General features: G+C 45.0%; 1 protein-coding gene across 1 annotated transcript in view; it reads right to left on the bottom strand.

Moving 5' to 3' along the window:
* Nucleotides 1–25,488, bottom strand: part of epha6 (eph receptor A6) — a 701,323-nt gene that overhangs the window by 31,813 nt on the left and 644,022 nt on the right. The window contains exons 10-11 of the mRNA XM_041210989.1: nt 24,674–24,735; nt 20,109–20,318 (exon numbers count right to left, since the gene is read on the bottom strand). Of these exons, the coding sequence (XP_041066923.1) occupies nt 20,109–20,318; nt 24,674–24,735 (272 nt within the window). The remainder of the gene's footprint in view (nt 1–20,108; nt 20,319–24,673; nt 24,736–25,488) is intronic.

The following is a 25,488-nucleotide window of genomic DNA, read 5'->3' as shown; positions in this document are numbered from 1 at the left end:
TCCATCCTCTGCTGATGGCCATGTCATCAACTGCCTAGGCCCTAAACTTGGGAATTCCCTTTGTAAACATCTTTGATTCTATAGCTCTTTCTCCTTCTTTAAGATGCTCCTTAAAAGCTTCTTGTCACCTGTCCTAATATCTTCTTACCTTACTTTGTGTCAAATTTTGTTCGATAATGCTCTTGTGAAGTGCCTTGGGATGTTTTGCTATGTTAAAAATGCTGTAGAAGTTGTTGCTGTTGTATAAAGTTGAAACTGACTTTCTCTCAGAACAACAGATGTCCACAGAAATATAGTCTGAACCCTATTGAGGTTCCACTGAAAGACAAGGCTGCACCTATCATTATTAAATGCTTGACCATGATTTTCATGTGACATAAAATCTAGATTGTGTTTTGCCTCTCCAGTGGACATAAAAGATCCCACTGCATTATTTGAAGAAGAGCAGGGTAATTCCCCCAGTACCCTGGGAGGTATCCCTCAATCAACATCTAAAACAGATTAACTGCTCATCATCTCATTATTGGTTATGGAAGCTTGCTGTGTAAAAGAGGTGCTGCATCACTTACATTATAACAGTAATGAAACTTCAAATGTAAGGTGCTTTGGGACATTCTGAGGTCATGAATGACACTATATAAATGCCAAATCTTTCTTTTTCTGTTAATGCCAAATGGTTCCTACCATTCAATTTGAAATCTGCAGCATCTGAGTCTTGCCATTCTGATTTTCTTTCATAATTCCCACTGTGGAATTTTACTGTGCCAGCTGGTCAGATCACTCACTCTTGGCTTTTCCTTTAACAAATACCATGGCTGGATTTTCCACCCCTGGCATGGACAACCTTGGAGGTGGGGGAGAGGGTTGCTGGGTGGGATAAAATCACAAGGAGTGGCATCGGTACAGACCTCCATCATCACGCCGGGTCCATCTATTACCAGTGGCTAATGGTAAGTCAAGCATGAATGGTGCGCACTTACAGCAAACTGGCATTTAGAACATGTTAAAATCATTAAACTTCTAATGGAATGGCAGGTTACGGGTCTGTTGGAATTTCACAGAGAGTGCATGGGAAGCATGGGGTGTCAGAGACCAGCAGCTGAGGTCATTGCTGCATTTGGCAGCCATGGGGTGAGGCAGTTCATCTTCACAGGAAGGCTGATGCAGAGTGCCCAGAGCGATTAGTGCCAAGGAGGAAGAGTGCAGGTGCCAGGGATTTGGGGTCAAGCCTTCATTGTGTCATCTGGCTGCTGGCACGTGGCTCCATCAAGAGGGGTGGAGAGGGGGTGGGATGGGCACTGTGAAGAAGAAGCAACTGGCAGAGTGGTCCTTCAGACCAGCAGTGCCCAAGTACCATGGACACCATTCACTCAGGAGATGGCGGCGGATCCTCCAATGAGGAGGACAACATGAGAGGGGGAGAGGTGCGAGCACACAGATCCAGACAGCCACAACCTCGTAGCCACCCGCAGAAGTAACCTTGGAATGGGGAAGTGGCAGAAGGCTGCAGACGGGACCGCGAGTATGGAGATGAAGGCATCCTGTAGCAAAGGTATAGAGACAGAGAATGAACTGCTTGCAATGTCAGAGTGGCTGTGTTGCTACAGACTGTGCCTTTCCCGAAAGGCCATCACAGATCTTTTTGCTACCATGATGGATGAGCTGAACCCATTGGTATTGGTGGTCACCCAATCCCAGTGCCACTGAAAGTCACCATGGCCCTTAATTTCCTCCCGTTCATTAAATGAGCCTTCTCAAGACATGAGTGGCATCTCCCAATCAGCCACACATCATTGCATCAAAGTGGTGACTGATACCCTCTTCAGGAGAGCCAGCCAATACTTATAGTATTGAACCGATGTGGACAGCCAGTTCCAGAGAGTCAGAGGATTCAGGGCCATCACTGGATTCCCCCAGGTGCAAGATGTGATGGACAGCATATGATTGATCACAAAGACTCCCACAGGCCAGCCAGAGGCTTTCATTAGCTGCAAGGGTTTGCATTCATTAACATCCAATAGTCCCCGCCAGCAGATCCTGCAGGTGTGAGCCTGGTTACCTGGCAGTAGCCACGGTACCTACACACTCAGTTTTTCATTCCCTTGTGCACCTTTAAGGTTGTATTCTTGGCAACAAGGGCTACCCATTAAAGAGGTGACCACTGACTCCAGTGAGGAACAGTGGACGGAGGCAAGTTGAAATACAACACCAGCCACACAGCGAACTGAGCCACCATTGATCAGACCATAGGTCTCCTGAAGATGAAATTCAGGTTCCTGGACCGTTCTGGTGGGGACTTCAATATGCCTCAGTGAGGGTTTCCCAGAACATTCTGGTCCGCTGTGACTTGCACAGCCTGACTCTGCACATGGGCGAGGCCCTGAGCAATGAGGATTTAGTGGAGTGAGACACATGAGGAGGGTGATGATCAGCTGCAGCATTCAGAAGGACATGAGGGACCACATGGAGGGAGCAATGACATAGGCGCAAGAGAGACTTGGGATACAGACACGATTCAGGTGACCCATCCCACATCATCCTTCCAGTCAAATAGAGGTCCACATTCACCCTCCATTGTTGCCAGTCACCTCAGTTGCAAGCACAGGCTCCTTTGCTACCCGGTGCTTCTGAACTGTCTAAGAGATGACCACACATGTCATGGTCCCTCCCAGACTTCCCCTGCAGTGAGTCATGGTAATCCTGCACTTCAAGAAGGCCTCCAACATTAGACGTGTGGAGAAAACAAATCACCCCTTAATAACAAACACAATCAGACACAAGCAATAATAGCTTAACTACCTACTTACACATGAAGCCCAAGTGCAACTAATGTGTTTTCTTAATTCTTTTACATGCGCTCCAACTTAGTGCTTTTCCTTGGCTGCCAGCTGCGGTGGAGGCAAGCTGGAGGCAACCTTGCTACCCCTGAAGCCTGGGATAACTTTGGCAGCTATCCTCTGATTGCCTGAGGCCTGGCAGGCCCCGGCATGGTATAGGTCTCCTGTACGGATGAAGGTGCCTCCACTGTTGTCATGGCTACCTGAGATGCTATTGTCACTGGCAGAGGGGTAGAGTGTAGAGTAAAATGTTAACTCTAACACTACTCTAACAATAGACACTGACCATGTACGTAAGGAGTTATGTAATAAGGATGTCAAATGTAAGAGAATGAAGTGAATCTAAGAGAGGAGCACTGGTGGTGTCCTGGTGCTTTGTAATCCTGTATATAGTTGAGAATGTAAATAAAGGTTACTTTGAAAAAAGGATCTTTGCCTCCAGCCAGATCTCTTGCAAAGAGTAAGACACTCAATACCTTCCAAGGCAAACAAACAACAACAGGCAGAGGAGCATTGTCCACACTTGGAGTGCCTGAGAGGAGCCACCAGATGCAGAAGGCAGTCACTTCTCATCTCTTGCAAGGCACATAAGGCACAATCCATACTAACCTGAGATGGTCAGGACCTGGTGGGGACGTCAGGTGCCTCATCCCTCTCTCGCCTTGCCACTGCACCCTTGAGCTTACAGCTTGAGCTTACATACCTTGATGGTATGGAGGTCTGCAGGTTTCTCCAGCAGCCACAAACTGATCTGCTGGATGTGGCTCTCCAGGAGAGTCACCAAACTCACATGTGCAGATGAGAATGGCAGCACCCATGAACCTGGATGGACTCCTTCACTTTCCAAACCAGGTTGCAGATACCTCTGGAAACTCCATCAAATCTTTATGCACTTTACACTGAACTTCCAGCATCTACCTTCTTATTGATGACTCAAGAAGCATGACATCAGCCTGGGGGTCAGCCTCCCACATTCCTCCAAATGTCAGTGTCCTCAGCTGTTACAGCTCCTGACAGTACCCAGGCAGGTGTGGTGCTTGTGCCAGGTTGTGAGCCCGAATCTACCCACAAACACATATCCACTGAGGTGAGAGTATCTGCACTACTGAAGAGTGCAGGAGAATAATGTGGCACTGTGCCCTCTGAGGTCGCCTCTTCCTCCTCAAAGGTGGATAAGTGCTCCCTAGAGACAGCAGCTCTGTGCATGACCTGCAAGAGAGAACAGAAGGATCAAAGGGTTCTGCCTTTCCAAACACAAGCCTCCAGAATCGCTGGTGTTCAGATTGATGTCTGTACACTGTAGCACACAGGTGCACCATCCTGCATACTGACCTAAGGCTTCTTCATGGCTGCTCATGGAGCTACTAACCTTGTTGTGACTGCACTCCAGCCTCACTGTTCACCATGCTGCCCAGCCTGCCTTTTCCTTTATGGGCATCAAGATGGCAGGAAGTGAGAGCCGGTTGCAGTCTGGGCCTTTTCCTTCACATTGTGGGCCCACTTCTCCCACGGGAACATGGAAGGGGAATGTTAGTCACCCCACAAGAACAGGCACAATGCCTAAGCATCTGACAGCATTGCTGCTGGGTTTAGGACAACAGACATTGCATGTGGCATGAGGCCACTCTGGAGTGGCTTTGTGAGAGTCGGCAATGCCAGGCTTGCATCCACTGACACAGCTGCAGCCATTTTTTTCACAGGAAGTGTTGCAGCCTCACCCCATTGCCACCAACCTGGTGGGCTCTCCCTCCCCAGCAACTGCACCCTCACATGTATGCAGTTGCTAAGGGAACCAAGGTGTGCGAAGCAGAGAAGGTCATTCACACACTTGTGGCTTCATATCCAGGTTCTCCAATGACCCCACGTCTGCTGACCTCTGTGATCTCTGTCTAGGCTTGCTTAGTTAGGGAGGGTGGTCTCCTACTTCTGTCCCTGAGGAAGAGGACCACCCATCTTGCCAGAGCATCTTATAGGTGCGTAGGAACAGGGGTGGCCCTTTGAGCCTGTTCCACCATTCAATAAGATCATGGCTGATCTGGTTGTGGTCTCAGCAACACTTTCCTGTCTGTCCCCATAACCCCTGATTCCTTCATCTTTAAAAATTTGTCTAACTCTGCCTTTAATAATTTCATAGATCCAGCCTCCACTACTTTCTGGGAAAGAGAATCCCACACACCTACAATTGTTGGTCAACCCTTTGGGAGAAAAAGTTTCTCCTCACCTCTGTCTTAAAAGAGAGGCCTCTTATTTTTAAACTGTGTCCTCTAGTTTTAGTCTCCCCCACAAGAGGAAACATCCTCCGGGTGTCCACCTATCAAGTCCCTTCAGGATCTTATATTCTGCGATGAGATCACCTTTCATACTTCTAAACTCCAATGGGTGTAGGCCTAATGTATTCAACCCTTCTTCATAAGACAATCCCTTCATCCAGGAATGAGTCCAGTGAACTTTCTCTGAATTGCTTTTATAGCAATTGTATCTTTTTAACATAAGGAGACCAAAACTGCACATAGTACTCCAGAAGTGGTCTAAACAATGCCCTGTACATCTGTAGTAAAACGTCTCTACTTTTATCTTCCATTCCTCTTGCAATAAATGGCAACATTCCATTTGCCTTCCTAATCACTTGCTGCACCTGCAAACTAACTTTATGTAATTCATGTGCAAGGGCACCTAGATTCCTCTGTACTACTGAGTTCTGCAATCTTCCTCCATTTAAATAATATGCTGCTTTTCTATTCTCTTGGCCAAAGTGGACAAGTTCATATTTACCCACATTGTACTCCATCTGCCAAATTTTTGTCCACTCACTTAACCTGTCTTTATCCCTTTGTAGTCTTTCTACCTACTCTTGACAAATTACTTTCCTACCTATCTTGGTATCATCGGCTAATTTAGCTACCATACATTCGATCCCTTCAACCAAGTCATTGATGTAGACTGTAAATAGTTGAGGCCCTTGCATTGATCCCTGTGGCACTCCATTAGTTACAGCTTGCCAATCTGAAAAAGACCCATTTATCTCCACTCTACTTCCTGTCAGCTAACCAATTCTTTCTTCATGCTAATAAGTCACCCCTACGCCATGTGCTCTTATCTTGTAATGTAACCTTTGATGTGATGCCTAATGAAATGTCTTTTGGAAATCCAAAATCTACCAGTTCTCCTTTATCCACCTTGAATGTTACTTCGTCAAAAAGCTCTAATAGATTAGTTAAACATGATTTCCCTTTCACAAAGGCACGTTGGTTCTGCATGATCAAATCGTGATTAGCTAGTAACCTGCCATAACCTCCTTAATAATGCATTCTAGCACTTTCCCTATGACAGATGTTAGGCTAACTGGCCAATAGTTTCCTGCTTTGTGCCTCCCTCCTTTCTTGAATAAAGGTGTTATATTGGCTATTTTTCAATCTGCTAGAGGACAATATGCAAGGAGTCATTACTGAACTATGAGGCCACCGGAATCTTCCTTCTGCCATGCACCTTGATCGTCAGGGCTCCACCATGCCTTCCCTGCTGACCTCTTGGCCTTCTCCAAATGGCTAGCCTGCATTGCTGGCTGGAGGTAGTTAAGGGAAAGGTCTGAAGTATGAATGGACGGAAGCTTTAAACATTGTTCTGGTGCTAGTAGCCCTTTAAACATGAAACCAACACATCTGACTGATCCTAATGATGTGGTCACCACCTTAGTCCACCACCAACCACTGAATTGTCAGCCACTCCACCAGCTGGCCATTAATTGGTCAGCCTGTGTAAGATTCCGGGGTCAGAGATTGGAATTGAAGTGCCAGGTCCAACTAGTCCTTATCCCCTCCTCGTTGATTCACAGAAAATTCCAGCCAATATATGATACTGTGCTTATTCTCCTCATTTGCCTTTTAGCAGTACAAACCAGTACAAAGTTAAAAATTGAACACAGAGCAACTTCTTGTCAGAATCCTGCAGTTCTTCATAGTCCCTATCATAACCTGCTGCATCCCAATTTAATGTCATGAACTAATTTTAAGGTTGTTCCTCAATCTTCATCATTTATGGATGCATTATTAACAACATTAACTCGTAATCCTCACTATATCTTTCTAATATAGAAAAGTTCCTTTTGCCCCCATACCATCTCCCAAGCCTTGTGGCCGCATGTCTCTTAATTCTGTGTATCCTTATCTTCGTCAAAATCTCTTATGTTGCACTTTACCAAATGCTTTTCGAAAATCCTGTGTGTGACAGCTATTCCATTTCACTTATAGAGTTGAATTCAGAATAGCTGTGTTCTGTGGATTTTAGCCCAATGAAAGATGGATTGAAAATGCTTAAATTTATTACACTCCTGGCCTTTAACATCCCTGAGCAGGAGGTGATCTTTATCCTTTTTGCATGACTGAATTGAAACCGAATGCTGGAAGTGAAAGGAGAAACTGTCATAATATACAAGCTCTCTGGATTTAAAATAAGCAAACACAGATTCTACCTGTTTTTGTCATATTATAAAATGTATAGTTAAATCTTGTTGGTATTGATTTTCACTGGAATTATGTGGCATAATGGCAATAAAATTATCCCTGCTAAGAATTTTCCAGCAGACTGCTGCACTGACAAGCAGCTCTTCTAATGAGGGTGCCTGTCATATCCTTTACTTAAGACGAGTTGCTGTTCCTATAGAAAATCTGTGGGAAAAAAAATGTTTGCAACATACCAGATAATGAAGGATATTTCTGCTAATGCCAAAGAAAGGAAAGAGTACAAAGATTTTAATCTTTGTTACTTCTCTCAGATTTGGCTATTAGAAAAAACTAAAAAGGCAGAAATATCCAAACAGCCCCCTCGACTCATGACAGCATTTTGTCATTTATTATATACGACAGGCCCAAAGTAAAGCGTGACACTAATGGAGATATAAATATCATACTGGAGCTCTCTTATGCAGGATTTTTTTTTGTTACATCTTCAGCTTCATTTCTTGCTCTGATGAATAGTGTTTGGTTGAATGAAAAGATTGTATTGAAATGTCAAAGTTTACTCATGCAACTTAATCCTATATACCTTAGTTATTCTGCACTAAAAAGAGCAGATCTGACATTGTGGAATACTTCAGGCTATCAACCAATAATTATGCTTTTTCAATATTTGAAATAATTTTGATTATCTAGCTATTGACGTTACTCAAATTCCACCCAAGCTAGCTGTAACATATTCATTAAAAGTTCAGTGTTAATATTGCACATACTTCATTAATAGTTATGGTAAATGTTACTAGCTGTGTCATGAAAGAATTATTTCAGAAGTTATTAACATGAACAATGCAATTTTTGTTTATCCGATGTGGTATCTGGAAACTAATCACAGGCAAGCTGGACTAATTAAAATAATTCATCAATCTGAATGAACTATTTGACAGGTTAGCAGGGATGAAATCCTTCCTGTTATCATGGGTACAAAATGATATTTTGGAAAAATTATTGAAAGGAGGAATTTCATGCCCAAGACTTTTTAATTTCTAGAACAGGGTACAATTTTGAAAAGATGTAGGTCGAGCATTAAAGGCACCCATGTATCGTTATAGTGCACTATGTGGCATATTAGACATATCTTTTAATATTTTTCTGCTTATAATATATATCCTACTTATGCATGCTTCAAGGAGTGAACAAACAAGTCCTAGTATGATGAATGAAATATTGAGATTCTACAATCCTAGTTCTTTTGCATAATACCTCTCTAACTTTGGGCTGTACCATTTAACATTCAAATTAGAAAAAAAAAACTCACACATACCAGCAAGTGGAATGGAATATACTGCTTTTGATTTTGGCAAGCAATCACTTTAGCTTATTACTGCTGAGAGTAATTTTCATTATGCAACCATTGCCATCTAGGTATGAAGTGTTGGATTTGGTCTTTGGTATCTATCAAACTGTGGGTGTAGCTAGTGGGCGGAATTTTCCATGCCTGCTAGCGGTGGGCGTGATAAATGGCGTGACCGTAAAATATGGCGCGATCGGTTTCATGACAGCGGGAAGGCAGGTCACAATTGTCCGTTCAGCCTGTCAATGGTGGGCCGCGTTTCCCACCATCAGTCATCAGGATCTTCATTGTAATACATCAGCATATCATTATCAGGCCATCCCGCCGGGCTCCTGCACCCCCACTGGATCGTCTGCCCATGTCAGCAGGAAAGCACGCTGACATGTTTCACAACAGCACAGAGGTGACCTGCACTTGGCAGTCTGCACTTTGGGTGAACTGGTGGTGAGTGCACAGCAACGTTCTGCAGAGCTTGCCAGGGTCGCTTGTTCTTTTGCAGGCTTCAAAGGTGCTCGGGGGTTGGAGTTAAATGCCGCCCTGCCTCGGAGGTGACTTTTGAGGTTGAGGGAGTAAGTGTAGACTTGCCATTGAGGTGACAGGTGGTGGGGTGGGGGTGGTAGTTAAGGGCAGCTCTGCTGTTGAGGCGACTGGTGGAGGGGGTGGGGGATTGCAAGGGCAGCCCTGCAGTTGAATATAGCATGCAAGCATTTGGGATGGGGTTAGGGTGGGTGAGGGAAGTGGCCACGCATTTAGGAAACCTGTAGAAAGTGACCATTCCTCTGCAACTGAGACAGTTCAGGCGGAGGCACATTGACATGACTGGGGTCGGGCTCCTAGCTTATCTGCCCACTCAAGCAACACAGAGCCATCAAAGTGCCATCAGGTTCTCCAGAGCTCCCCCAGCCCCCAGCACAGACTGCAAATTCATGAGCATTTTAGTGGACTGCAGAGCAATTGGACTGTACACGTTGTACAATCTCTTAGCTAAAGCTGGCCATATAGCAGTCACTGCTGGAGGTGCTCACAGCCCCTTGCAATGTCAGCATCCCAGTTTGAACCAGTCTCCCCCGTGGTTGAAGCTAACAGGGCAGCCATGCAGCACCGTAATCTCTGGCCATCCAAGTGGTGGCCAGCACTCTCCAGGAAGCATTAAGGGGCCGTCACACTAAACCAGGACAGGTTCTTAATACACCCATGCTAACCACATGTCTCTCTCTTTCATCCTGCAGGAGAAATGCATCACAATCATGGAGCCTGGCGAACTAACTATATGCCTGATGGCCTACAGAATGCGAAGAAGACGGAGGAGAGAGCGACTGAGGCTCCTGGCTGCACAGAGGCAGGAGTAGCAACCTCAGGAAGAAGAGGTGGCTGGGCTCCTGCACATGCCGCCCAAGAGCCACAGCAAGCCATCGCAGGCTGGTGCCAAGCGACGCTTCTGGTCTATAGACACCGTATTTCATTCCTGCAGATGACCGAGAACCAGTGTTGCCAAAAAATGCGAATGTCTAGTGAACTGGTTGATCACATCTGCCAGTTATTGCACATTTGGAGCCACAGGGAGATGGAGGGCATCCACTACCAGTGGCTGTGAAAGTGACCGCGGTGCTCAAATCCTATGCCAGTGATTCCTTTCAGGGCTCCACAGGTGACCTCTGTGGGATCTCACAACTCGTGACCCACAAATGTATCCATAAGGTCACGGATGCCAAATTTGAGAGGGCACACAACTTTGTGCATTTCGCCTGGGACCTGGACAGCCAGGATGCAAGAGCGACTGGATTCACCCAGATCTTGGGTTTCCCACAGGCGCAGAGTGCTATTGACTGCACTCATGTGCTGCTCAGATCTCTGTCGCAACACATCAACTGGAAGGGCTTCCACTCACTGAACATGCTGCTGGTGTGCGACCATCAGAAACACATCCTGCAGGCGTGCGCACAGTTTCCAGGGAGTGTGCACAACGCCTACATCCTCAGTCAGTCACAGATTCCTGGAGTCTTCCAGGGTCCACAGAAGCTGCAGGGATGGCTCCTCGGGAACAAAGGCTACCCGCTAAGGGCTGTGGCTGATGATACCCGTGGGGTGGCCTCAGACTATAGCAGAACGACGGTATAATGAGGCTCATGCTGCAGCTCACCTCTTGGTGGAGCAGACAATCAGGATGATAAGATGAGGTTCCGGTGCCTGGACCAGTCTGATGGAGCTCTGCAATACAGTCCGCAGAGGGTGTCATGCATCATCGTCACCTGCTGTGTCCTTTACAGTCTGGTGCTCCAACGGGGAGACGAGCTGGCTGAGGAGGAGATGGAGGAGCTGCACATCTCCTCCAATGAGGAGGACGTCAGCGGCGATGAGGGTGAGAGGTTCCTCGGAGGTAACAATGATGGGTGAGGCTCTTGCGCTGGCTAGATGAGGCAGGTGCGCTCTGGAGGCCCTCATAGCTGCTAGATTTGTGGAGATGATGACATGCAGTAAGGTGACCCCATAGTTCCTCAAATTACATTTGTGAACATTTGACTCCAGCCTGGCTATGGCAGCATGAATACCCTCTGTGAGAATGCTCCTGTCACGGAGACGCAGTGGAGGCCCTAATAGTCACTCGATTGCAGGAGGATGATGACAACATACATTGAGGACACGCCATAAATCTTCACACAGCGTCTGAGAATGTCTGACTCCTGTCTGGCTGAAGGCAGCTCTCTTGTGCTCCGTGATCAGGGTCATATCATCGAGATGCTCATGAAACTTTAGAAGCATATGATGCTTTGTTTTCCTTCAGAACCTGAGCCCTTCAGTAGCTGGTGCACAGCATCACTGGTCACAGATGCTGAAGAGATGGGGGCCAGCCTCACCTTAAAGGTGCTGAGAGCACACAGAGAATGAGAGAACTCTGTGACGCCTGCCCACAATATTCTGGCAGCAATGACCAGCACTGCTGAGGTGCAGGCATCAATGATGTTTCCAGGGAGTGTGAGGCTGGACCATCACTGTTGTCTGAAGGCTGCACAAAGCACAGGGAAGAGGCCCTGGACTGCAACACCTGCCTTTATCTTGTGCAGAATGGTTTCACATCTGAGTAACAAGAACACTGCTCAACACAGACGGGGAAACATTCTTGGGAATTTATTGACAATAGTGAACAGTATGTACAAGTGATTAACACCCGTGGCCAGGCTGTGCAACTGATTCTCCTTAACTGTCCTAATCTTGCCGCTACATCTTGTTGCTCCCCCAGACATCCACAATGGAGGTGGAGACAGCCTGCTGCCTGCAAACCCTGTCTGTGATGACTTTGGCGGGCATCCTCTGGACGGCTGAGACTTGGAGGGCCCCGGCCTGCTTTCAGGGTCCTGCTGTGTGACAGTGGCACCCTCCTCGACCTGTGAAGCTGGAGTTGCTGAGGTCACAGGAAGAGGGAAGTCGGATGGGTGGACACTCTTGGAGTTACCTGGATGGATGGGCCCAGATTGTGCACCTGCTGCTTCTCCTCCCTATGGGTGCCCAGGAGCCCCAGGCTGACTCCTTGAGGAGCAGGGGCGGCTGGTGTGAGGTCGAGCTGCCTGGCATCCCTCTCGCGTACACACTGTTGGAGGCCAAATATATCATCAGCGATGGAGTTGAGCCCATGCAGGAGCGACATTCTGGACCAAGGTCTCCATGGCGGCCACCATCCTACCAGTGCTGACCATTGTGCATTGACATACTGGCGCTATCAGCTCAGACTGTAGGCGGATGGCCTCCTCCATTGTGCCTTACAATCTGAGGAGTGCAGTGGACATCCCTTCCTGATGTTCCTGAGTTTGCCTTGGCAGCTCCAGCAACTGTGACATCCCCGAGTCCAGAGGCTCGTCACTTGACTCAGAATCAGCAGATTTCTGGCCTCCAGCAGCCCTCTGAGTGCCGGACACCTTTGAAGTCCCTGCCGTCGCCTGCACTGGATCAGACAGTGCGATGTACTCACCAGATTGTGATCCCGGTGCTACTCTAAAGTTAGGTCCCACCAAGGTGTGCCTCTCTGCATTGGTGGAGGGTGTGGGTGAGCGCTGTGACGGTACTTCAGGGAGGGTGCCTTCAGATTCCTCTTCAGAGGTTTCTTCGGGGTTTGATATGGGGCCCTGGGTCATGGACTCCTTCGGCCATTTGGCAGATGTGCCTGCGAAAGCAAGGGGGGATAATTAGTGCTTGGCAGTGGCCTGTGATAAAGGACACATCACTCACAGCATGGCTGTCTGATGGATGTTGCACTGCTGGATCCTCACTAGGTAGAGCAGCGCCGACTCCACCCTTAGCACAGGACTGATCCCGGTCATCACCGGCCAGCTGGATGGCTCTATTTTCAAAGTCTGTGACGACCTTGATTTCAGGCATTCCTCCACTGGTCTGCGACCTCCCTCTTGTTGTGTGCCAGCTTGTCCTGCATGTATAGAGATGGAGAAAGTGTAAGCAGGGCGCCTGCCAGGCCGGATGATAAGTATGCCTGGCCTGTGTGGGCGGTGAGTGGTCCCACTGATGGGATGAGGACAATGACAGTGAGTGTGAGAGAGTGAACAGTGATGTTTCTTGAACTGGTACTGAGTGAGGGTCCTGTGGATGTGTGCTGGGCTAGTGAGTGTGTGCATTGAGAGTGATGAAAAGAGTGACTTACTCTGGCGGAACGGAGGAGATCGTTCCATTGTAGCACTGGTGACTGTCCTCCTCTACCACTGCCTCCCAAGCCGGATTGGTTACATTGCTGCCCATCCTGTGGTCACAGTGGGGTACAGGGCATCCTGGTAGGGCTCCACGACATCCAGCAGTGGCCTGAGGGTCCCATTATTAAATCGGGGGGCTCCAGTCTTCTTGCCTTTGAGGGCCATGTCCCCCGGGTAGCAGTGGTGAGCTGGAAACAATGAGCTCTGTGCTTGTGGCTGGCCTTTAAACATGGTGCCCAGCGTGATGCAATGACGGGGTGATGGCGAATGAGGAGCCTGCCCGCCATGGAAACGGCATGTTTCCCGGGTGTGCATAAATAATGAGATGGGCTCAGGATGATACAACGTGAAAGCCTGCCATCGCCATCGGTGGGCAGCACACTGTTTTACCCACCCGCTACCGCACTTGGTGCAAATTTGGGAAAATTCCGCCCAGTGTTTTCAGTAGCCGGATCATTTTGATGGTTAGGCCGCATTTAAGTATTGGTAGCATGTTAACATGATTTGGGCGCTTGCAGTCAGCTCAGGATTTTGGGGGGGCAGGGGTGTGGTGGGATAGCCACTAAGCATAGGTCAGCAGCAGCACCTTAAAGTGGAGGACTGAACAATTCAGTTGGGTTTTGAGAATGATAAGGACTGTGAACGTTGCTGAAGGAGCGTGGAGGTTAATTTAGGTCATTTTGAAAGTTTATAACTGCCAAATCAATAAATTGATAATATCCCAACCTTCCTTCCAGTTTAAGTTGTGCTGGATTTGACTATTTTCTATTCTTCTTATTGATGATGAAAGCGGCATCAGGATCCTAAAGGCATCATATAACCCTGGCTGGGTGGAACACTGAGGCCTTTGCCATTTCTGGCGGGAGTGGCTGGTTGCCTAAATTGAGGTCCCTCAAAAAAACACATCTGGTGGGTCTGGGGCCAGAAGTCGGCTATAAGTTTGTTTTTGCTATTTTTTTTATCTTCTCCCGCCCCATTCATGTTGGAAACTTGGTCAGCACAGAGACCAAGGTTTTCCCCCAGGAGCACAACTTCCTCCAGCAGTATATTGTTGAATGTGTTTGCGCGCGGTTTAATGTACTCACTAATCTATCAATTTAAATAGGTGTGTGCTTATCATCTGGCTCAGTGTGAGAGCACTTGGTCTTCATTTGTCATGTTTAAGTTCCCAATTTAACACAAAATTGCTATGACTACAACTCCAGCATTTCTGAGAACATCACTTTATGGTGTAATTTCAACAGATCCTCTGGAGTTCACACACAAAAATACAAAACTTTGAACCAACCAATAGAGATATGAATCTGTTCAGCTTACACAGCAACACACACATGAGTAATGGATCTGTAATCTCAATGCACTGCTGGCAGGGAGGCTTGTCCAGCAACAGACAAATATGAGGCCTATATCTTTGTCTCCTTTTCTAAAAGAATAGACAGTCTGTCACCAGGACCTGTCAAACTTGTGAACTTTCATCTTCTTAAATTCTAGGGTAAATTCTAGGGGAAACTGCTGTTTCCTCCAACTGTTGCAATGCACAGCATGATGTTGAAAATTCTATAGGAGAAAATAGATAATAGACTAAGGAACAATGATGGGCCAGAGCTTATAAATACCTTCTGCATATAATTTGCCTATTATAAGGAAATAGATTCTATTTTCTGAAAAAACCTGAGGTAAAGAGACAGAAGAAAAATTGTGCATGCTGAAAAATTTCAAAAGAAATCAAAGAGAATGTATTATTTGTTTTATTGATGTTTAAAGGGACATTGTATGTATATTTATTTAATGTATCTGAAAGCCAGGCTACACTTAATTTATAAAAATCTCTTCATTGAGCTTCAAACAATTGTTTTAATTTACAATTTTCTTGATATTTGATATTGTATAAATAGAAGGACTAATAGGTGAAACTGCCTTACTGCAAAGGTCGGTGAGACCCAGGCTAGAATACCCAGTTATGCAGCACTGGCAATAAAAATGTCTTTTTAAAGAATAACAGTAGAAGTGAGCCATGGTTATACTGTCCTCTTGCACTGTTGCTGACTTGTGGAAAAAGTAGCTTGGTGCACTGGTACATTAAGCTTTGTGCAGCGACTCTGTTCATGATTTAGATGACAGTTTCCTATCATTCAAAACCTAAAGACACTATAGTGGCCTACCTTAGCACTTATTAAGCTTTAAAGTAGACAACATGCTGGCTGGAATTATTTTACAGTTGATGTACAATCCTCGCAAAGTGACATTACCCTCTTGAGGTAGTTTCAAAATCAATGCCAAGGTACCTTCTTTTGTAAAGTAGGCAGCATGACACTGTACATTTGGTTTCAATATTACAAAGCCCTTTGGAAATGCTTCCAATGTACTTCAATTGCTAGGAGTTTTTCATGATTCCTCATGGAAAGAAAGTATGTAAAATGCTTTGAAATTAAAAACTGGTAGCTGGGAACACAGCTATATTCACTCAGTGCTGACCTAAAATGAAGAAACCTTTAGTTGATTTAGGCTGCATTTACACTGAAACAACTGTTGAAGCTTTTCATCTTGCACTCATTAGGACAAAAGCAAGGATACCAAATTTCACACTATCACAACAATTTATACTACAGGAGAAAAGGGTGCTGATTGGTTGGCAAGTTGACTCGGATTGGCCGAGGCATTGCCATGGAGAAGGCAATGGGGAACTATAGGCTCCCCAAGCCCAACATTCACAAAAAGACACAAAGCTTGAACATTTCTTGTTTGCAGAGAATGGCCTCCTGCGTATGAATGTACATCACTTTTAGCAAGCATAAATGAGCCACACTACAAGCTCAACTGGCACTTGGCCTAAATAGCCAAGTGGTTATGATACTGGGTTTGTAACCCCAAGATCAAGAGTTCAAATCTCACAATGCCAAAAACTATGAAAACAATGTAACTTCATCTGAATACAGATGGAAACGGGTTTGTACTCGAAAGAGTTACATCTTAACTTTCGGCTTGGCCTAAGTAGTCAAGTGGTTCTGGTACTGGGTTTGTAACCCCAAGATCAAGAGTTCAAATCTCACAATGGCAAACTATGAAAAACAATGTAACTTCATCTGAATAGGAACAGATGGAAACGTGTTTGTACTCGAAAGAGTTACATCTTCTCTTCCGCGGCTACGTTCGCTGCTGGATGTCCCTGGAGAGGGAGCACGTGGTGTCTGCTGACATGCTCGAGGCCTTCCGTGCTCGGTGGGCACCGCGGGGACTGGGGTGTTTTGTTGACCCCTTTAATCACATTTTGATTTAAAGTTTGTAAGGTTCCTTTAAACTTTGTCCTTAGTTTTACAGCTGACCTGAATTAGGGGCTGTTGCCTGATTTATCCCAATTTTCTTGATTTAGTTTAATTGTTTTCATTTTAAAAGATTATCAAGAGTTCAAATCTCACAATGGCAAACTATGAAACAATGTAACTTCATCTGAAACAGATGGAAACGGGTTTGTACTCAAAAGAGTTACAAGTTCAACTGATTATATTAAATTGGGTTGTTAGTAGAGCTATTAGCACAGTCAAGATTCTACAACAAGTGCCACCCAGTTGCAGTTGGTCTAACAGTAAATGTTTGTTTTGGATTTTGCAAGGGCAGGATGGTTGAGTGCAGTCTGTATTCTGCATATTGACCATAGTCAGCCAGGCCAGGGTTGCAAAATCACTGATCAAATGTCAGCAGCAGTGGGACAAGGTCCTTAATTGGCTACCTAAGTGGCAGGAGGGCTGTCCTCCAATTTCCCCGTTGATGGTAAAATGGTATGGTGGCAGGAAGATGACAGGCACTCCATCTCTCCAACCCCCATCCCCTTCCCACCCCTTACCACCTCCCCCCCACCCCTAGCCCCCCACAACTCACTCTCTCCCCTCCAGCCCACCTCCAGAGGGATGCACCTCTTTTGGGATGTTTTATTAAAGGTGATATATAAATATCCATTGTTGTTGTAAATGGTGCCATGGAGCATAGGAGTGAAAAAAGACGGCTGTAATCTATTGGGTTGTAAATTTCAAGACAGCATCCAAACGTATGCAGCCCAGTGGTAACTTTAGTTATTTTTTTTAGAAAATAATTAAATTTCCTGGACAAGTCAGCTTAAGCTGAATTTTACTGTGGGCTTCGGGATCCCAACATTGGGGTGAAAAGTGGGTCTTGAGCCTGTTCTTTCCAGCAGTGACTTGACAATTTTACTGCAGGTGGCTTCCCAAATGGCTGCTTGTGAGCCCATCATCCAATTAAGGATGCTGCCTGCCCAATTAGACCCTTAAGCTAGTGACTTCCCGGTGCAGCTATGGTTTATAACTGTGTACATTTACCTCAATGATCTGGAATTAAATATAGCCCAGAAGAATGGAGGGAAGTCTTTTTTCCCACTTGTACAAATTCAGTGTAAAATCATAGCATGGAGCTGCCAACTCTCACTGATCTAGCTAATTACCTCCGTTGAGATTCTCCAAAGAGGTTTAGCAATAGAGTAGCAATAGTTTAAAGGTAACAGCTAGCACTGATATAATTCTGGAATCCAATGCGTGCTTTGACATGATGGTAACAGTGGACATATCAGAACATCCCTATACATACAGATTACAACCACTGCACATAGGGTGTTCCCACTTCCTCTTGGACCCAGGCTATAACTCAACACAAGCTGACAAATATCCTATCAATTATGCCATTAATTATTTAAACTGCACATGAGTTGGGGAAAAAAATTGCAAGTGACGAGTGAAATTCCTTTTTGTGGGACTCATCCCAGGGAATCCTTCCTTCACATAATATTGCTCTGTAACTAACGGTTCAGGCAAAAAATAACAAAACTTATCAGCTGAGGCAAAGTTTGGGTTCTCCCAGGGCCACTCAGCTCCAGACCTCATGACAGTCGTGGTCCAAGCATGGAAGAGCTGAATGCAAGAGGTGAGTGAGAGTGATTGCCCTTGAAATCAAGGTAGCATTTGACTGAGAATGGCATCAGGGAGCTGGAGCAAATCTGCCGTCAATAGGAATCAGGAGGAAATTCTCCACTGGTTGGAGTCATGGTTAGCACAAAGGAAGATGGTTGTGGTTATTGAAGGCCAATCAACTGAGTCCCAGGACATCACTGCAAGTAGTGTCCTAGGCCCAACCATCTTCAGAGGTTTCATCAATGACCTTCTCGCCATCATAAAATCAGAAGTGGGGATGTTCGCTGATGATTGCCTAATGTTCAGCTCCATTCGCAACTCCTCAGACACTGAAGCAGTCTGTGCCCATGTGCAGCAAGACCTGGACAGCAATCAGGCTTGGGCTGACAAGTGGCAAGTAACATTTGCACCACACAAGTGCCAAGCATTGACCATCTCCAACAGGAGAGAAATTAACCATCTCCTTTTGACATTCAATGGCATTACCATCCCTGAATCCCCCACTTTCAACATCCTGGAGGTTACCATTGACTAGAAACTGAACTGGACCAGCCATATAAATACTGTAGCTACAAGAGCCTGTGGAGATTAACTCACCTCCTGACTCCCCAAAGCCTGTCCACCATCTACAAGGCATAAGTCAGGAGTGTGATGGAATACTCTCCACTTGCCAGGAAGAGTGCAGCCCCTAGAACACTCAAGAAGCTCAACACCATCAGGACAAAGCAGCCCACTTGATCGGCACCCCATCCACTACCTTCAACATTCACTCTCTCCACTACCAACACGCTGTGGCAGCAGTGTGTACCATCTACAAGATGCACTACAGCATCTCACCAAGGCTCCTTCAACATCACCTTCCAAACCCACGACCTCTACCACCTCGGAGGACAAGGGCAGCAGATACATGGGAACACCACCACCTGCAGGTTCCCCTCCAAGCCACACAGCATCCTGACTTGGAACTGTATCACCATTCCTTCACTGTTGTTGGGCTAAAATTCTGGAACTCCCTTTCTAACAGCCCTGTCAGTGTACCTACACCACATGGACTGCACTATCTTCTCAAGGGCAATTAGGGATGGACAGTAAATGCTGGCCTAGCCAATGACACCCACATCCTGTAAACAAATAAAAAAAAAGTTAACCTTTTCCGCCCTCAGGTTGGGAATTTAACACTCTACTTTTAAAGTTGGTTAGTATTCAAAATGCCATAACTTCTCTCCATTTTATTAGGCTGTAAAATGCATGTTTTTTCCCTGAAGTAGCAGAGCCTTCAGAACCATTCTCTGACAGATCTTGGCATGCTGATGCTATTATAAATGTCCCTTTTCACTGCACTTGATGTTGCTGATCAACCTCTGCCTTATGTTCCAGTCTATGACAAACTTCACAGGAGGGCAATTCATCACAATTATTGTGAATGGCAGTGCATGGAACAAATATACAGATGTTACATCACACAGAAAAAGAGTACAACCATGTGTGTCTCCAGTTGATGGCAGATCTACTGAATTGGGCATATCCAAAGATTAACTGAGCTGAAGACAATTACACTGCTGCTTGATGTTCATAATAACATGTGAAACATCTTATTTGAAACACATTCCTGGAGATTTCTGCATAATGGAGGAAGTTAATTTGAACTATCAGCAACTATATGAATGAAAGTTTTTGCACATCCAAATGTACTTTGCATATAGAGTTCAGTGGCATTACGTATATTTAAAAGCATCTTTGGAGTCATACACAGAACTATACTAATTGACCATTCTAATTGTACTCATCCAAACACAATTAAATAATAACTATTAGGCTGATGCTGTCTGTCAATTCCTTAATAATGATTTCTGACTTACCGTTGTAGTATATGCAGCTTCAGGGTCATCTTCAAGCACTCTAGAAAGACCAAAATCTGATACTTTACAGACGAGGTTACTATTGACAAGGATGTTGCGAGCAGCCAAGTCCCGATGTACGTAGCCCATGTCAGACAGGTATTTCATACCAGATGCTATCCCTCGAAGCATGCCCACTAGTTGGATGACTGTGAAATGTCCATCATGTTTCTGGATAATACAACATTTTAGAAGAGCCATCAAATACAAATAATTTGTTTTACTATAGGACAGGTAATCTCTCTTCATGAATTAATATGTGAAACAATTTCTTCTATTTCTACTGTTGTACAACAATTTTTTAAAAAATACTGTAACCATGCATTAGGGCTTGCTTCCAAGTATAATGCCTGATTGCATGATTCTTATCCATAATCCAATGTTTGAATTCCACCATTAATCAGCTTAACTCATTTTTGTAGTTTACGCCATATATTTAGCATATTTATTGGTATGAATAATTAAACCATTTTTGCCTATTTTGCTTAAAGTATTTCTTTTTGATTCTATTTTATTTCCGATTTCCACACATCTAGGGTGAAACTTTTGTTTGGGCTTCGGAAAACTTAATCTGAACATGTCCACGCCTTGCAAAATGCACACCCAACCCGTTTGTCACTTTATGAGGTATTTCCTCACACCAGGGACGGGTTTGCAGTATACTTTGTGAGCTGCAATGGAGTGCGTGAGAAGTGTAGGTGCAGAGGTGGGTGGTTGGAAAGGCCGCCTCAGTTCCCCAATATATCTGGTCAGCTCCCAACATCATTTAAAGGCTGCCTAAACTTCATCCCTCACCATCTCATCCCTCACCCACCTCCAAGCCACCCCATGCCAACTCTATGGCCTTATGGCACCACACGCCCCTCACATTCCCCTGTGCTACCCCATGCCATCTCTTTGCCCCCCTCATGTATCTTCCATAGCTGCTCACCCAGTATGCACAATGTATAATTCTCAGGAGCCATGCAATATCAATGGGAATTATTTTAAAATATTCAGAAAACCATTAAACCTCTAACAATCTAAGAAAACCCAGAATTCATACTCACTATAATTAATACTGGATCAAAAAGCTTCAAGGAGAAATAAAAGTTGTAATCTGTTAAGTGCCAATTAGGTTGCAAACAAACAAGAAACCACATGAAAGGCATAATCTGTTATTATAGGCTCATAAACATTTCAATAGTTTTTCGGTCAATAAGACCACCTGCTGAGCTGAGACTTTTGAAACCCAGTCAAGCATTCATATTGAAGCAGCTGCCATAAAAAAAGTTTGCAGCTCCACTGACAGATAGATATCCATATCAAAGCAGAATGCCTGTCAATCAAAGGGGGAGAGCAGATGCAGTCAATTTTTCCACCTTCAGAAGCAGTTATTTTTAAACAGCCAGATTTACCAATTCAATTAAATCAGAGCACAAAAACATGACAGTGGAGGGCATTTTTTTTTTACTTTCCTTTAATACATTATGGTATTTTGTCCCTTGGAAAAGTACTATAGTGCATGTGAACAACTACATAATGCTGGCCAATGTAAGTGTCAACTCACTTCATCCGACGCCTCAACAAGAAACTTTTTTCCTTCCTTTCAGGTGTTAAGGGATGTAAACTCCAATAACCTATTGATACCAATGCCCATCCAGGACCCTCCACCCCTTCCCATCTCTCTGACCCCATCACTTCTTCTAACCCCAGCCCTTGCGTTGTACTCATTATATCTTTGACCTCCCCCTCTCTATGCTAAACGTTCTGTATTCAGCAAAGGACTCAGTTTCAAAGGACCTTATGTCCTCACCTCAATGAATTTCGGGCTTGGCATGATACTGAACTCTTCTTCCGCTGCCTTTGTTTCTGTGCTCACTTCTTTGGGCAGGACTCCTCCCCCCATTCAATGGATTCATCCACCTGCCTCCAGTATTCTCCCTCCACCTGGGCCCCTCCCTCTAGCCTCTTACCTGATCTTGATCTTTTCTTCGAGAACTGTTGGTGTGACATTGCCATCTCAATTTCTCTGCTCCTCTCACCCACTCTAACCTGTCTCCTTCTGAACTTGCTGCACTCTGTTCTCTTAGGTCCAACCCTGGCTCTGTTATCAAACTTGCCAACAAGGGTGGTGTTGTTGTCTGGCATACTGATCTCTACCTCGCAGAGGCTGAGCGCTAACTCTCAGACACTTCTTCCTACCTCCCCCTGGACCATGACCCCACCACTGAACATCAAGCTATTGTTTCCAGGACTGTCACTGACCTCATCTCCTCTGGGGATCTTCCCTCCACAGCTTCCAATCTCATAGTCTCCCAACCGCAGACAGCCCACTTCTATCTCCTCCCCAAAATCCACAAACAGGACTATCCCAGTAAACTGATTATGTCAGCCTGTTCCTGGCCCACAGAACTCATTTCTTGCTGTCTTGACTCCATTCTCTATTCCCTTGTCCAGTCTCCTCCCACCTACAAACTTGGTCCTAAATGTCAAGTTACCCTTACAGGACAGGTCCCCAGGTTGAATCACTGCATTAAAAACACATATATATTACCATGGAACACCTAATAGTGACATCTGAAGGTGTGAGAACACTTTTCAGAATGTACCTGACTCCTCAGCAGTCCTCTATTTGCATCATGAACTCTCAAATCGGATGTGCCTTTCATGGGCTTCCAAAACCCTGTGCCACCAGATGAAAACGTTATGCGGCAGGATATCCAATTTTCACCCTCCATGTAAAATGGAGCCCAACCTTAGTGGCAGCAGGTGTGATTTTTGCACACTAAGCATTCCCAACCCACTCAAAGGCCAGAGGAAAACGGCATGGGGTCAGGAATACAGGGAAAATCAAATTTCCTCCAAATAAAAGTGTGGCCATTCGTGCACCAAAACATGCCTCTGCACCCAGAAGAAAATTCACCACCCCCCCACCCCGGCCCCAGCATTTCATTTTGCCTTGATGTTGTTTTGAAATGTATTTTGAATTATCTCTACACTATTCAATTAGCCTGGTTAACTTAATACAGTATTTTCAAAAATCTGCCAAATTGGAATTGATAATAAGGGACCTGCACTTTATCATCGTTCCAAATGCTTGATGCTATTCAAATATGTCAATAATAGCCTTATTATTAAAAATATTTTAATATTAAACATCAAAGATTAATAGATTTTTATTTGATGAAGTATCATGGGATATGCAGAAAATGTGGGTAAATGGACTTCAGGTAGAGGTCAGCCTTGATCTAGTTCAATGGCAGAAGAAGTTGTAGCAGATGAATAGTCTACTCCTGTTCCTATGGGTGCAGCTCTGTAAAGACTGTTTCCCAGCCCTCTCCTTGCAAACACTATTTCCCGCCCTTCTCTTCAAATCTTTTCTAACCTTCCATCCTCCCCATGCTAAGTCTGTTGCTTCATATATTTCCTCTGCTCCACTCTCCCAATCCTCTCTGTGCATTATTTTTACCCTCCTCACGACCTTTCCCTTACTTTCCTGCACCCTAGAAATCTGCTTGTCATAATTTCTAGACACACTGGGCGCAAAATTTGCTCAGGTAACATTGCTTCCTACACATACCTACATTGATTCCCCAAGGGCAGGCAGTATCATGGGCTGCTACTTGCCTGATGTGCATGGGTTTCCTCATTGAAGAAACCTGTGTGGGCTCTGCAGGTAGGGGCTGGCAGCCCAGCCTGCCCCTGGGGAAATCAATGTAGCCTGATTAGCTACATGAATGATTTTCTAAATCCATTATTACCTCAGTGGAAATTTCCACTAATAGTCAGGTGCTTAGAAAGTTACAATAAATGTGCTTCATGTCAGATTTCATGATGATATTTTTATGTCCCATTGCTGGCATGGGGCCTTGTCACTGGCAGTGGAGATATGAAATTCAGATGTGCAATGCTCATGATTTATAATGAACAATTGGAAAATTATGTGTGGTGTACGCCTGAATCTCTGATTTGTGCTGCTGATGGGTGAGAATCCTGTCAGCAGTTCAGATGTTTGCTCTGTGAATCTGCAGCAGAGCAAATAACTGATGCAATTTCTGTGCTGATAATCTTAGGTCTTATTAAAAGGAAAATTATATAACCCATAACATGGGATAAAATCAGCAACAGACTCCTCTGTTTACAATGGGAACAGGTTGTCCTGTGAGACGGTGGTGTTAATGTTATAAATCAGGGCTGCTGCTGGCGAGGCTCCCTGTTGGCATCATGGATCTGTACTAACTGTACAAGCCTGTTAAGGCACATTATGTATGTGTCTGTGAAAGTATTAAAATAATGCATTCATTTGAATACCAGTTCCCAATTCACTTGAAGCCACAAGCTTTAATAATTGTATTTGAAAATCAAATCTTCTTTTGTTATGACTTGCAATTAAAAAAAGATAGTGGAACATCTTCAGGAAAAGCACTATTGTGCGTTTGACACAAAGAGGAACAAGATTTTAAAATGTACTTACAACAAATAACTCCAGCTCTGATCATTGTTCATAAATAACTATTACATTGTAATTTGGTCTGTTGGCTCACCCTCAGAAATGAGTCCAGGGATCCATTTTCCATATATTCAACCACTATCATCACTGGCCTACCTGTGGATGCAACAAAAGAAACAAGCAGAACATTACGTAAAGCACATAGCTCCAGAGAGACGAGAGTAGGAGTGAGGGCTTAAGTACCAAAGAGCAGACCAAACTGCAAACAGATTTGTTTATAAAATATCTGCTTTGATTATCAGAGAATGAGATACATTGCCAGATGTTTTAATATTAATAATAAATGAGTTTAATTTGGTGTAAGAGGTCACAGGCACCACTGCAAATACACTGCCCAGTATTGGCACCATTCACGCAGAACCCCATTATAACTCTCTTCGGCCAGGATTTTGGCCCCGACATGGGAGTGGGTACTGAGGTGGGCAGGTGTGTTATCTTCTGCTGCCAACCAGCAAACTGGTTAGCTGGCACTATCCTGCCCCAGAGCCACTTTTCTGGAGGCTGGATCAAATTCGGAACAGTTACCTGCCCATAAGCAGTAGGTAGCTTGTTAAAATAATTAAGAGGCTAACTAAGGCCATTAATCAGGGGACAACTGCAAATTTCCAGTCAGACATTGGGATCCGCTGCAGTGTCGGGAGCAGGGCAGCTAGCTGCCTGGAGGCAGCCTCCTGGTGGCAGGCTAAGGGGTCCAGTGCTCCAGGATGACTTTGCGATTGTCCTCTGCCTGCTCAGCCACATCGATGGCTGCAGGCTGCCTTGTGGAGGGGTTTCCCATCCCCAAAGTGGTCTGCCAGTTGTGTCCACCTTTTACTTCAAATATTTTAAAAATGCAGAGAAGGCACTACA

Source organism: Carcharodon carcharias, chromosome 18 (genome assembly GCF_017639515.1).
Source record: "Carcharodon carcharias isolate sCarCar2 chromosome 18, sCarCar2.pri, whole genome shotgun sequence".
NCBI classification, from domain to species: Eukaryota; Metazoa; Chordata; class Chondrichthyes; order Lamniformes; family Lamnidae; genus Carcharodon; species Carcharodon carcharias.
This window is presented reverse-complemented; position numbering and strand designations above follow the sequence as displayed.